This window comes from Amblyomma maculatum, chromosome 6, assembly GCF_055883805.1.
Source record: "Amblyomma maculatum isolate TAMU_Amacu chromosome 6, ASM5588380v1, whole genome shotgun sequence".
Taxonomy (NCBI): Eukaryota; Metazoa; Arthropoda; class Arachnida; order Ixodida; family Ixodidae; genus Amblyomma; species Amblyomma maculatum.
In genome coordinates, this window is record NC_139349.1 from 22,354,342 (window position 1) to 22,368,251 (window position 13,910).

Here is a 13,910-nt window from a genome sequence, read left to right on the forward strand (position 1 = left end):
AGTTTACTAATTGGTAGATATCAGTGGGAATGAGCTGTGTATTTCTGGATATCGTGACCTTTGAACTCTTCTGCATGGCAGTTATGAAGCAGGCTGATGAACTATGTTCATTGCCATGCATTACAGTGAGGAGGTATAGAAATAAGAGGTGCCAAAGAGATGGTACTACTTTAGAAAAAGAAAGGGAGTACTTGCTTTTAGTGGCGAAATCTAGAGGGGGTAGAAAGACGCATGAAGATTGTGTTGATGGCATAAGGTGAAGCTCTTGAATAATTTCTCCGTTTCTCGCCTGCATTTTTCTTCAATCCTTTAGCATTCTTTGTGGCGTCTCTTGCCCATGAGTGGCATTCTGAATCGGTGAAAACAAAATGCTTGCATGGGCTGGCTTTCTTTTTATGGTGGAATTATTGAGTGGCAAATAAGGAACACATATCAGAGAGTGTATACACTTTGTCCTTGTCAATCTTCAACTTGTGATGGGCTGTAGGGTAGATAGTTTCATCATGAAAATGTTTCTGGAGCAAGTACTAGCAAGATAAAAAAAAAAGACTGATGATAGTTGGTGCCAGTGGCTTTGGGTGATAAGCCCAAATTGGCTGAGTGGCATGAGATGAAATCGGCTCATAATGCAGGCAACCTTATCAAGTTGCATGTGCTTACCAAAGCAAAACAAAATTGTATCACATATGTACTATTGAATTTTTTTATAAAATCTTTGATGGCCTCCTTGTACCGCTATGCTTATTTATTAGCTCTTTTTTTATTTGCGGCTTTTTCTGCCTGCTTTTCACCTCTCTGCTCTGTTGTTTCTTTAGAGGCGGGAAATTTCCTTACTTTCATTGCCCACCATAATGGAGTGGCACCTTCAGTGGGTCCTGAAAGTGCCGATTGTTTAACCGGCTCACAACTGCGGTGTTGATTTGGGTGGCTCTAATCCTGCTGGCTCAGGTGTTGCACAATGCTGAGGAGTATGGAAGGATGCTGTCCACCCAGCAGAAAAAGATGCGAACGTTTGAAGAGTCCCTCAAGTCAAAGAAGACGGTGGCATCCATGATCGAGAACAAGAAGGATGCCAAGCCCACAGCTACGAAGGCCAAGGAGGCTGCCAAGAAGAAGGCTGAAGGTGGGCTAACTTGTCTCTGTGGCTTACAGCAAAAAATATTAAGGCAGATTACGCTCTTGTGTAAGACTGATGGCACAGCAATGCTGTTTGCATTTGGTTCAAGTAAGTTAACCATGATTGTACTTCGAGACCCGTCATTTCTGTCTTTATCGTTGGCAGAGAATGTGAAAGATACTGCGCCTTTTCTTTCCTATACACCAGTATGAAATGCCGCTGATTTCTCTGCTTTTGTATACTGTGGTGTGGTGTTGGAGAAAGCGCTAAAGGAAATGTGCCATATAAGACGCCTGGATCGGACGCCTGGCGGGTCAGCTTCGTATATGCGTGAATCGACCGGTGAAGTCATCGGTCGTGACCAGGTGTGACATGACGTAACGTCTGGGCATGGTGACATCATTACTGCAAACACATTTAGCTGCACACAATACACGGACTCCCACTTAAAAAGCATCACTGTTAAAAAGTAAAACAAACAAAAGGGGGCCCTCTTTGTCATCAGGGTTGTCTTTAAGCAGGAAATGCTTGCATTGGGCCCTGGGCTGTGCTGTTAGGTGCAATACATGAATGCCTATTCTATGTGGAAGTATATAGACCCTTTAAAGCGCGAGCGCATGGGCACTGCCATGTTTGATCATGTGACCCTTCCGCCATCACCGGCCTTCGGGCCTTCTGGTTTGACGGCTTCCGGTGCGCTGATACTCAGCTGCACGGTGCGGCGTACCTGCTATCGCTGGGGACGACGAGCTTTTAGACAGCCAAAAAATATCATGTGAATGCCGATAGTATGTGTAGGTGCTAAAAATGTTTAATTTAACCGCGCAGTTCATTTGTAGCGTCCTGCTAACTGTCTGCATTTGCTAGAATGTTTCGAAAACCCGTCAGCCGTCGACTCATTATTCTTTTTATCAATTCTCTCTCTAGCGCTCTTTGTGGAAGCATTCTCTCTAAAACTGAATAGATTACAAACTGATTGTCCCCTCAAATTTATTTTTTAAATTTTCTTGCTCAAAGGGCGAACGCATGTTCAGACCGTGCTGGCTGAGACGCATTATGAATGTTCACCATTTACCATTGTGCACAATATTTACTACTCAATATGGATGCGCGTGTAATCCCCGACAATTGATAAAATATAATTTTACCTCCTGTAAACATCATGGCTTCAAAAGACTATTATGCTACTTGAAGGCCGCATCAGGCGCTCAGCGACGTTCACCTGCACTCGGTCGAGAGTGACTGGAAACTGCACCGGAATTCAGAACCCACAATGGGCAGCCCAAGCAAGCAGGGATATAACAAATCTTATCAGGGTAAATTTTATGATTGGCCCGTGCATTAGTTTCATAAAAGCAGCAGTTATTACATGTATTGCAGCAGTGCTTGTCTAATTGAAGTTTAGTTTGGTTTGTGGGATTTAACGTCCCAAAGCAACTCAGGCTATGAGTGAAGGATGCGGAAATTCCCACCCCCCAGGGTTCTTTAACATGCACTGACATCGCACAGCACACGGGTGCCTGGGTTTTCGGCTCCATCGAAAAGCAGCTGCCGAGGCCGGGATTCGATCCCGCATATCCTTGGGAACTGTAGTACCTAATTAAAGTAAGCAGATTCAGTGACATGCCCACATTGACTTTCCTTCTCTGCACAATCAATTCTTATACATGCATATACATTAATTGCCACGTCAAAATTCTTCTTAATGCGCTGCGAAAATAACACGACAGCAGTGCAAAGGTGCAATTTACAAATCCTCAGAAAACGTCGGGGTCGTTCTCACATTCCCATGGTTACTGTCGCTGCTAAAATGAGCTGGTGCGTGAAGTATAGCCTTTCTCTACAATTCACATGCGCTTTCTTGTCCCAGAAAGGAACATAAACTCGTGATGCACCTCCGAGAAAAACGGCCTAGGCCATGATGTGCACCTTACGTAGAAAGCATCGTCTGTTCTACCAATAAACATCAGGGTCGTTAGCTCTACTCCCTCGCAGAATACTTCAACAATACAGATGACACCTGCATCAAAGCAGCGGTGTTTAAAAGTCAGCCAGCATGCTTGCACAAGCTGCAAAGCAGCAGTCCGCACTGTGCGCCAATACGTTCCGAAGGCCAGCAACGATGGCCGTCCTAGTGGCGCCACCTGTTAGGAAGAGTGTAACTACTCTCTGTAAACGGTCTATAGTGTCACCTCTGTGTTTCTGATCATAGCTCCTGCAAGAATGTTGCTCCATGGTTCAGCTGTTTTGAGCATTGTTTATTCTTAACAGGCCATTGATGGCCGCATCGCTTAGAACATTCTTCGCTAATGTTTTGACAATGTCGTTTCTATTTCACTCTGCGATGAGTCATATTCAGAAATCGAAACTTAGTTAAATTTTATTGTGATATAAAGCCTCCCAACCTGCCTTCCTTGTTTGAAAGGGCAGTTATAGCAAAAGTTATCCCATAATGCTTAGGAAACCTGTGTGCAGTGTCAAATAAAAAATTAGCCAGATCCCACTGGAGTACAAAGCACAATAAGGCAGATTCTTTTGTGGGAGCCGTTTTTGTCGGCCTGAACCTTATTCGCCGTGAGATTACCTAAGGGGGAGCGCTACCATCACTTCGATAGTGTGGATTAGCAGCTGATGGCGCTCGCACGAACGTACATGGTGCCGGTCTGTTTCCAAGTTGATAGCAGGCTTTCTGGTGAAGAAAACATGGCCTCTGCAATGGACGAGTGGTTCGTTGCTCACAGTTCTACAATTTTGGAGAAAAAACTGTAGAATATGCCAATGCTGCGTAAAAGAAGCCCCGATTATAGAAAAACACTGCACACACCACCCCCTTTCGGATTTTGTGACGCCGTTTTGCAAGTGTTTTGTGTTGTCCCAGATTCAAGGGCGTGACATTTTCTTTGCGTCACACATACCAGTTGAGATTTTTTTTTCTTCACCTTTTCACCAGCATGCGCATGCTTAATGCGGGTGTCACAAGAAAATTCAGTGTCACTTCCAGCAAGTGAATTTTGTGTCTTTAAATCACACTGTGGCAACACGGTGCTGCACTAAGAAAAAAAGTTCCATACAAAACCTTCTATGGGTGTGTAAATATTCTAAATGTCTAGCACGAATCGATTGTGTTTGTTATTCAATTCATATTCGAAAAACAGGCTTTTGTAATTTTTTGGATATTTATTCGAAAAGTGCAGAGTACAGCGAAAAATTTTGAATTCGCCACAGTTTTACCACACTGCATACTTGACCACATTGATTTTGCAGTGAAGAATCCTTTTCAGTGAAGTTTCCGCAAAGCACATCACTTGATAAAACTGAAAAAAAAGCGTTCTTCTTACTGCAGTTTCGCCTGAAATGCAGGCAACCATGATGGAGGTGCCCCGCTGCTATTGTGTGATGGTTAGAACGCTAGACTTTTGTGCCCCCAAGGATGCAGTATTAAATCCAGGCTGCGGCGGCTGCTTTTCAATGGAGGCGAAAAGGAAGGCGCTCATGTCCTTTGTGATGTCAGTGCAGATAAAAAATCCGAGGTGGTCCAAATTTTTGGAGACCTCCACTACGGCGTCTATCATAGCCCAAGTCGTGTTGGGGCATTAAACCCCATAAAACCAAAACCAAACCATAAGGGAGGTGTTCATTAGATAACATTACTGGGGTGCAAATGATTTTGAGCAGTTTTTCCAGACCCATTCGATAATTCGAGCTTTCGGTGAATTCGGACACTTTTTATGCTCCCCTGAAGGCCGAATTAATTTTTTATTATTTTTATTTTTACTTTGGAAATACTGCCAGCCTTCACAGAAGGCCTTAGGCAGGAGTGGGATTACATGCATTGTTAAAGAAAAAACACACAGCTGAAAAGAAAAACCAGCTTAACAAGACGAAAACCTAAGAAATCAAAAATCATTATCCGGGTGTCGACCTGCCACCAAAAAATGAATGAAAAGACTCACACATTTACATGCTGTTCGTACAGTGAAAGTGACTACCAGAAAGAAAAATTAAAGAAAAAAATTAGCTAATTAAAAGCAGACATATGAAACCATGTGCGCAAAGAAATGGTAAGAGCAATACAGGAGCAAAATACCCGATAGAGTTGATAGAGTTTGGTTATCAAGGCGAAAGCCTTTAAGGCCTCATCGTTGTCGGCAGAAGGGGTTACGCTTTCGAGGGAGATAGCTAAAAATAAACCTTGTCTCCACCGGGAATCGAACCTCCATCCCTTGGATTTCTAGCCGAGTGCTCTACCAACTGCGCCACACCCCGGATCGTGACACATTACTCATAGTTCCCCTTGTTTACTCTGAGAATAGCGGGATTGCGCGAGTGACAGATACTGTGGCTTTAATTTTCTGTAAATGAATTATAGAACGCCGGTGAACTTTGATGTGTTCAGTGGAATGCTGGGTGTGTTCAACAAGAGGCGCGCCATGTACCGTCACTAGTGGTCGTGACGTCACCAGACGAATTCATGCATATACGAAGCTGACACCGCTGGGTGTCTGATCTAGGCGTCCGTGCGGTGCCTTTCATTTGCACCTTCCTCGAACGCCGCACCCCACAGCAAACAGAAGTAGATCCAGATGTCTAGGAGGCGCAAGTACAGCAGGCATCAGTGGCGTTTAAAATTGATTTACAGGATAGAAAAGGCGCAGTATCTGTCACAATTCTTCGCAGACACATGTACCGTGCTGTAAAGGAAGGGAGGAAGGGGGGGAGTGAAAGAAGAGAGGGAGATAGAGGTGTAGTAGTGAGGGGCTACGATCCACCCCGCTTAATGGCTTTCGCCTCATCACACTTTAGCGGCCTAAACCGCCCTCTAAAATTTTTTCAGCAATAATATGACAGCTCCATCCAGTTTCATGCAGGTCCTTTGTGCAGAAAAAAAAAACCAGTTTACGGAATCCTGTACAAAAGTTATACCGGATTTTTCAGCAGGGTTTATGCTTCTGTGCAGCCAGGGTATACACTCCTGTTCAACTATATTTGCACAAATAATATGTCAACTCTGAAATAAACAAAATGAACAGCGTTTCGCTATTTTTAATTTTCCATTTTCTTAAGGCGAAGTTTCTGCACTTGTCTTCCACAACTGGCGCACTGCAGGGCACGGCGAAATGAGTGATATGGTGGTGCTCTGCTAGCATCTTTACGCCCTCGCAGATGAAAAGTTTGTGCTCTGACTAGGCTTAAGAAAGGAGACACAGCCTGGTTCACTATATATCGTCATTTACTGCTTAGTATTAAGCTGATTAATATAGTTCACATAGTGTACTGCCCAGTGGGTTTGCCACACAATGTGACTGCACATTGGCTCCGGCTAAACAATGCTGGCACTGCTGCAAGTTATATGCCTGAAATGAGGCTACACTGACACTTTACAAGAATTCTCGCCTGCTTCTCAAACTTTTGAATTGAGATGTCCGAACATTGCTGTTCACTTCAAAGCCTGAATTGAATGCTGCGTTTTCCCCTTCGGTATTCAAAATTCGATTATTTGCACGACCCAAAGAAATAGGCGAGAAGTGTAAACGCAATTTTTTATTTTTTTTTTTTTTTTGCCGTAAACATGGGCTTAGCACAGTATAAGTATCTCTTATCTCTGAATCACATTTTTTCTTGTTTTTATCATTGTTTGTACTAAGGGTTGTGCCTACATCCAGATAAAATGTCTTTGTGTGGTTTCTTAAATGAGAGTCGAGCCTAATTTTTTAAACACTTGCATTATTGCTGAATAAACAACTTGTGCTCGAAAAGAGGCGTGTCTAATGTTATAAGAGCACTGAAATTTCCTTCTGTGTAGTGAGCCCGCTACTTGCTGACTCTTTTTTTTTCTTTGCTTTTTTACCAGCACCCAAGAAAGAAGCACCAGTGAAGGAGGTCATTGCAAATGGTGACGCTGGCGGAGATCCTGATGATGACGACATTGCAAAGAATAGGCAAAAGCTGTTTGAGAAGATGCAAGGCAAAAAGAAACCTGAAAAGGGGTAATAGAATATGCGACTATGTCTTCATTGTTGATTTTGGTTGATTGCTGCCTTGGCTGTTCTCTGCTCTAGAGTGATGTATACAGCGCTTTTGTTTTTCGGTTTTGTAATGCTCAAGCAGACGTTGTGGTGTGTTCCAAGAATTTTATGGTTCTTAAGTGAATGTTATGTTACGAAGCCTTATTACAAACCCTTTTTATACAGTACAACCTCGTAATAACGTTACACATAGCACTAAAATTAGTTTGTTCATTATAGCCAATAAGTGTGCATACAAATTCCTGCAAACAAGTCTGCTAGTAAACCCAAGCAAAAGGTGTACCATATGGACAACGCAAAGATTCGAAAAACAATGTTTTAATTACAAGCTTGAAGTAAACATGAAATCTCTCGTGTCATTTCATATGGGAAAGCAAAAGTGAACGCATAAGCAGAGTTGTTGTGCCCACACAGTAGCAGATTTATTTAAAGAATAGCATAATCTCGCTTTTCTCTTTCCGGTTCGTTGCCATCATCACTATTTGCATGATCTACAGGAATTAGCTGATCAATGATTCCTAGGTTGGTCACTTCGGGCGTCTCAGCGCCGCAACTAAGCTGTCATCAGCCGTGAAGAAATCCTCACATCTAATGTTCTGTTCACCACAGTGGCGCAGTGGTAGGCGCACGCATACATCTGCGATGGCCGATTTAGATGATTGGAATATTGCTTTTCGAGTTTTTTACCTCTTTTATGCATATTTAGCCATGTGAATACAAAAACCTGCTTTGTAATAACCGATTGAGCTTCAAATTTTGAAAAAATTTTTTCGTTATGTAGATAGAATTCGCGTAGAAATAAAGCATGACCAACTGATGTTTTCTTTTTCTTCGTTATATTCTATAGTTCACTATGCGCATGTTTGTTGTAACGAGGTTTGAATGTAATTATGTTGGCATGCATGTGTTGCTCTTTGCCCTGGTAATTGTATCACTCGCAATCAGCAAGACAGTGTTTGAACGTTCGTGCTAGTACTTGGCAGATTCATATGAAAGAAGCCAGGGGCCGAATGACGGTTCTCGCTCTAAAGTTATAGAGCGTGACGTCAAAATGACGACGCCGTGACGTCTCGGCGAGACGTCAACGCGTGACGAAAATCGGAATCAACCAATGATCGCCAGGGTGCCGCCCCGAGCCGCTTATTTTCACGGCAACAGGTTTATTCGCACGTCAAGGAGCCGTTTGCTAACTTTTTTATAGATATAGCGTGTGGATAAATTAACTAAAGTTTTATATTTTCAAGAAGCCGCATTTAAAGTTCAATGTTATAAAAAAAATCAAGAAGCAGCTACAGTTTTGCAATTAAACGCTCTCGTGGGTAGCTTCTTTTGCCGCGAGGGCGCTCTGGCAGAGGTAAACAAACCGTAAAAATGGCGATTTTCAGTAAAACAGCTGATTCCACGGCTATAGTGCCGGCTTTTGCGCATCGTCTGATCTCAAGGTACTGTGTGATGGTCCTAAATGCGCGGAGAAATCATATCGAAAGCAATGTAATCGGGGCTTTGTTTATTTTTCTTTAGGAAACAGAAACAAAAGAAAGATCGATCGCGGAGCACAGGCAAAATAAACTTATGTCCACACGAATGTCTGACACACAAATGCTTCAGTTAGAACGAGCATGGGGAAAAGCAACGCGGTTGAGCGTACACTACCAACCTCGCTCGTTTTCATTCGTTTTGCACTGTATGTCGCCTCCGCCTTTTGCTTTAGGCGCACTGCGGAGCCCAACCACCCTTCAGCGCCAACTTTGCAGTAGTTGAGTTCAGCCATTTGACGCACGCACTTGCTCACCGTCAGTTATGAGAGGCCGACTACCTGTGGAGACGAAATCCTTCGGAGGCAAAAAAAAAAAAAAGATCGAAGCACGCATGACAGCTGCACCGTCATGAGCGGTCGACTGCGAGCTTCATCACAGTTCATCGGCGCATTCATCGCACCACCATTCCGCTTTCGCATTTTCAAGCCGAAATAGGCGTCGGAACAACTCGCCGAACAAGTAGAACGCATTCTCACACACCGCCCTTCGTCGCTGCTCGCGCCAGCGTTGCCGCTTCAGCGCCGCAGCCACCACTCACACCGCGGACGCGGACGCAGACGCCGCCGCCATTTTCGCTCTATAACTCGCTCTAAAATGTTTTAGACCGTCTCATCGCGCTCTACAAAAATACAGTACAACCTTGATAATTCGAACTCGGTTAATTCGAAATCCCGGATAATTCGAAGGTTTTCTGCGGTCCCGTATTTTCCAATGTAAATTTGGCCGGATAATTTGAACAGGCGGCCTGCGCCAGCCCGGTTAATTAGAAAATTTGGACTGCTATGCGGCAATGCCTGATCTATGTTTCGCCGCAAACCCGGCGAAACGACGGCCCTACGGAGCCGCGAGGCAAAGCCACATAGTAATGGTGATGATTTATAGGCAAAGCGCCCCAGCCGGAGCACTCTCTGCACAAAAATTGGTCCACAGTGCGCCTCGCGCACCGCCGAAACGCGCCTGCAGAGGAGAAGACGTGCTTCACTGCAACACGGCGGGCATACCGGTTTTTATCACGTGACCTCGCCCCCACTCCATCCCTTGGTGTGCTTCGCCCACTCTTCCCCCGTGCCTCCGACGCTGCAAGTACGCCACCACCACCGCCGCGCCGGTCTCGCCTGCGCCATTTCTTTGTGTTGTGCGCTGTGGTTAGGGGTCGGCTACTGTGCCGTTTTTTTGGGCGGGACTGTGCAGAAGTGCTAGTTTTGTGACCGTAGCAGTGCAGAAATGCCAAAGTACAAGACTTTAACACTGCAGCAGAAGTTCTGCTTGATCCAGAAAGCAGGCAAGAGCGCTTGTTCGAAGACCGAGTTGGCCAAAAGGCATGGCGTGCCCCTCTCGACGTTGTCCACAATATTGAGCAACAAGTCAGAAATACTAGAGGCTTACGGCAAGACCTATTCTTCGAAGCGATCACGAGTGCAGGCTCCCACGTATCAAGATGTGGAAGCTGCTCTGCTTCGCTGGCTGCAGAAAGCAAACGCTGCCCACCTTCCCGTCAATGGAACGCTACTGCGGGAGAAGGCCAGCGACCTAGCTCTACAACTTGGGCACGAGGAATTTAAGTGCAGCAATGGATGGTTTTGCCGTTTTAAAGAACGCAATAACTTAACCTTTCTCACCATCTGTGGTGAGAGCGGCAGCACTAACGAGAGCGTTGTCGAGGATTGGAGAAACCACACATTGGCGCCTGCGGATGCGGATCGCTGAACGTTATCCGCAGTTTTGTTGAGTGCCGCGGTGGAAGTTCAGAGATGTTTCGTCTATTTGACCAACTCGAGAGCGTGACCTTAGGGGCCGCAAACTACCGGACGCGGCAAACCAGCATCTCTGATTACTTTCAGTAGTAATTCAAAATATGCCGAATAAAGGTAACACGTTCCTGCAACAAATTTTTTTGCCTAAGTCTTATTTCTTGGTGTGTTCGGTTAATTCGAAAACCCGCTTAATTCGAAGATTTCTCGCGGTCCCGATGACTTCGAATTAACGAGGTTGTACTGTAGTCTAAAACCACGGGCATAATTAGGTGCGCGACGTCATCTGTTTTTTCGCCTCCGCGACGCAATCGCAGCATCCCGTGACGCAACTTTTCAAGATGGCGACGGCGACCAATAGGAGCGGGCGTTTTAGAGCGCTCTCAATTATAGAGCGGTCCGTAATACGGCCCCAGCTGTGATTGAAACAAATGAAAGCACAGGAAAGAAAAGTCCTCTTTCCGGGGCAGTATTGGTTAATGCACCGAATGTGTGTATATACTAAATGAAAAGCCAAAAGCTGCACGTCGATTGATTTATGCGTTCCTTTATAACATGTCCTGATTCTGTTTTCTTTACACTATAAACACACAAGACTGGTTTTAATGTCAATTTTCTGCCCCTCTGCCTGTTGCAGAGAAGAGAAATGTGAGGATTAAAGGAGCAATGGGGCATTTGGTGTTGTCATTTCCATACCAGGAGCACTTCTTCACCACTTTTTCTTTTTCTTTTTTTTTTTTTCAGCTTGTGTTGAAGGTTGTGTATGCACGCCTTAGCTTAATGTACTCGCTATGCTGTCACCCTGTTAATCACATGTTATCACCTCTGCCACCTTTTGAAATTGCAGCGCTAAGAGCCCCGCTGCTGCCAAAGACAAATCAAAGAAGCCCCGCATCTGGGACAATGGGGGCAAATCTTCAGACCTCAAGACCCTCGATTATAGCGAAGGGCTACCGCCACAGGGCGAAGACAGTGGCCGCTCAGAGGAACTTCTAACTGCCGAGTCGGTGAGTATATTACAGTAATTGCTGCTTTTAGCTAGAGAGAAGCGAGCAGGGCTGTCTTTATAGAGCCCGGAGTCTAAAGTATTGAATGAAACTTGCCATATTTACTAGTGTATAACCAGCCCTTGCATATACCCGTACCCGCCAACTCTGAACTCCGGACAAAAAGAATAAAAAAAAATCACTAGAAAGAGAGAACCGCTCACTCGGTGATTTCATTTTCAGAACACTTATTAAACGACCGCAACAGTGTCACTCGTTATCCGATTCTTAATCGTCACCACTCTCACTGCTACCTTCTAAGGCTTCATTGCCACTCTCAAAGACTTAGTTGTCCTCGGAACCATTCAAGCTGTTACTGATGGCACATTTTTTGAAGCTCTTACGCACCGAGTCATCTGGCATCATTTTCTATACATCTACAATTCACTGGCAGAGCAGTGGAATATCGGGCCTTTGCATACATCCCCCGTCGGTGTAAGGGCGTAAAGGCCGTCAGCCATCCACTGGGCATTTAGCTGCTTTACGTGTGCCTTGAACGGCTTGTTCAGGCACACGTCGAATGGCTGTAGCATGGGTATCATGCCATCACAACAATGTAGGTGCCGGTCTTGGCAGTGAGGCGAGCTTTCACCGTATCAGTCGAGAGGCCATGGAAGGAATCCAGCATGAGCATTGACTGGCATGCCAGCAAGGTGCCTGGTCTTCGTTCTCATATTACTTGGATCTAGTCACCCACTAGGCTACTGCTCACCCAGGAATTATTTTCCGCATGCACAACGAATTCTAGGGGCAATGGTGTAGTGTCTTGCGCTTGAATATTATATGCGGGTGAGTTTCGTCCCGTCAGCCAACTATGCACCACAGCTTGGTATTTCCGCTGACCAGCACGCTGACTGATTTGGATCCCATAGTCATGTTCATCGGCATCTCAAAGTACACTGGGGTCTGATCGGCATTTCCTACCTGAGACAGCAAATAGATGTGCTCCTTCCAAAGTCTGATACATATCGTTGAAAGCTCAACAATTTTTCTTCGTAAGCATCAGGAAGCCGCTGGCACATTGCTGTTTGCAGTCACATAAAAAAATCAATGCCGTGTCATAAAGCTCTGAAGTCATCCACGTCTTGCACGAAATGCATGGATTGTGGAGTCAGGGCTTTCATTTGAGCCATCTTTGTCGAAACAACATTGCCGCCACTTTTCTGCTGCTCAATGTGGCAAGCTGCGTCTCGAGGTGGGGCAACAAACTTGTTTTCGGATCATGAAACGCTCACCTGTCCCGGTTTGGTGTTTCAAGGCTTTTTTCTTCCTCCAGTCATGAATGCACAACTCGTGGATGTCATGTTCTTTTGCTGCAGTTCTGTTGCCGATTTCTTCGGCAGTGGCTATAATCTTTAGTTTCTCTTTCGCTGTGAAACACTGCTGGCGAGTTGCACTCATGGAGCCTAAACAAAGCAGGCCAACAGTGTCAGCTGAGTTGACTGCGTGTTGAAACAGCACCTGACAAAAGGCCCAACAACTGCTGGCTGAACAAAGCGTGACCAATGGCGTGGAATTATGCTATAGATGTGGATTTGGCTATGCCTTTTGTTGGCTCCTTATCGGCTTGACAAGCGTTGATGATGATGGGGATGGTGGACTACACAGGGAGCCCGCGCTTGCCGTGTAGCCGACCACCATCCTTTCCCTGAAAAATATTTGCAGATAACCCACCCCTCAACCTTTTAAGCGCATTTTTTCAAATTTTGGTGCCGGTTATACGTGAGTAAATGCTGTTTAACCCACGTTTGGCTCCAAGTGGAGGCAGCAAGAAGCAGGAGCATTTTGTGGATGTGTTTTGCTGCGCTCAATTGTATTGTTTGCCTTCTTCACTTGGTGTCTTCTAGTCAGGCCACAGAGATCTATGCATACTTGAAGGGGATCATGAAATATTTTGATATATATCAATAATTTGATATATAGAAATTGGCTTGACATGCAGGGGTGGAAGTGGTGCTCCTTTCTGCTCCAAACTGCTTTCCCTGCTCCAGCCTGCTTCAAAATGCAATATTGCTCCAAAACTGCTCCAAACTGGCTGAATTTATGTTCTGCCATCAAATTTAGCAGAACACTGGAACAATGTCACAGCACCAGGGAAAAATATATAACTCATCTTGCAGTGGGCTTAATGCAAATAAATTTTTTTAAAGGAGGGAAGCATGGAGTATAATAAATATTTGTTTGCAAGTAAATTTAGTATGAGCCACAGGCGACTGAAGGGAATTAATCGGGAAAAAAAATTCACTGTGTATGGCTCATAGCACCTCCTCTCAGCCTTTTGAATCGCCGGCAGAGAAAGAACCAAGAGCAGCAAGCAAAGCAGATAGTGCAGATTACTGTGACCTGTTAGAAAACTTGTCCGACTGCAAAAACTGTGTGAGTTATTCTAATGGCTCTGTTCTGAGAACAAGCAGGCAGTTCACCATCGAGCC

The 13,910-nt window shown here is 44.9% G+C and overlaps 1 protein-coding gene across 1 annotated transcript in view; it reads left to right on the forward strand.

Annotated features, from left to right (window-relative positions):
• SrpRalpha (signal recognition particle receptor alpha) overlaps positions 1-13,910 on the forward strand; it is a 45,802-nt gene that overhangs the window by 5,239 nt on the left and 26,653 nt on the right. The window contains exons 4-6 of the mRNA XM_084606214.1: positions 949-1,123; positions 6,969-7,104; positions 11,280-11,439. Coding sequence (XP_084462340.1) covers positions 949-1,123; positions 6,969-7,104; positions 11,280-11,439 — 471 coding nt within the window. The remainder of the gene's footprint in view (positions 1-948; positions 1,124-6,968; positions 7,105-11,279; positions 11,440-13,910) is intronic.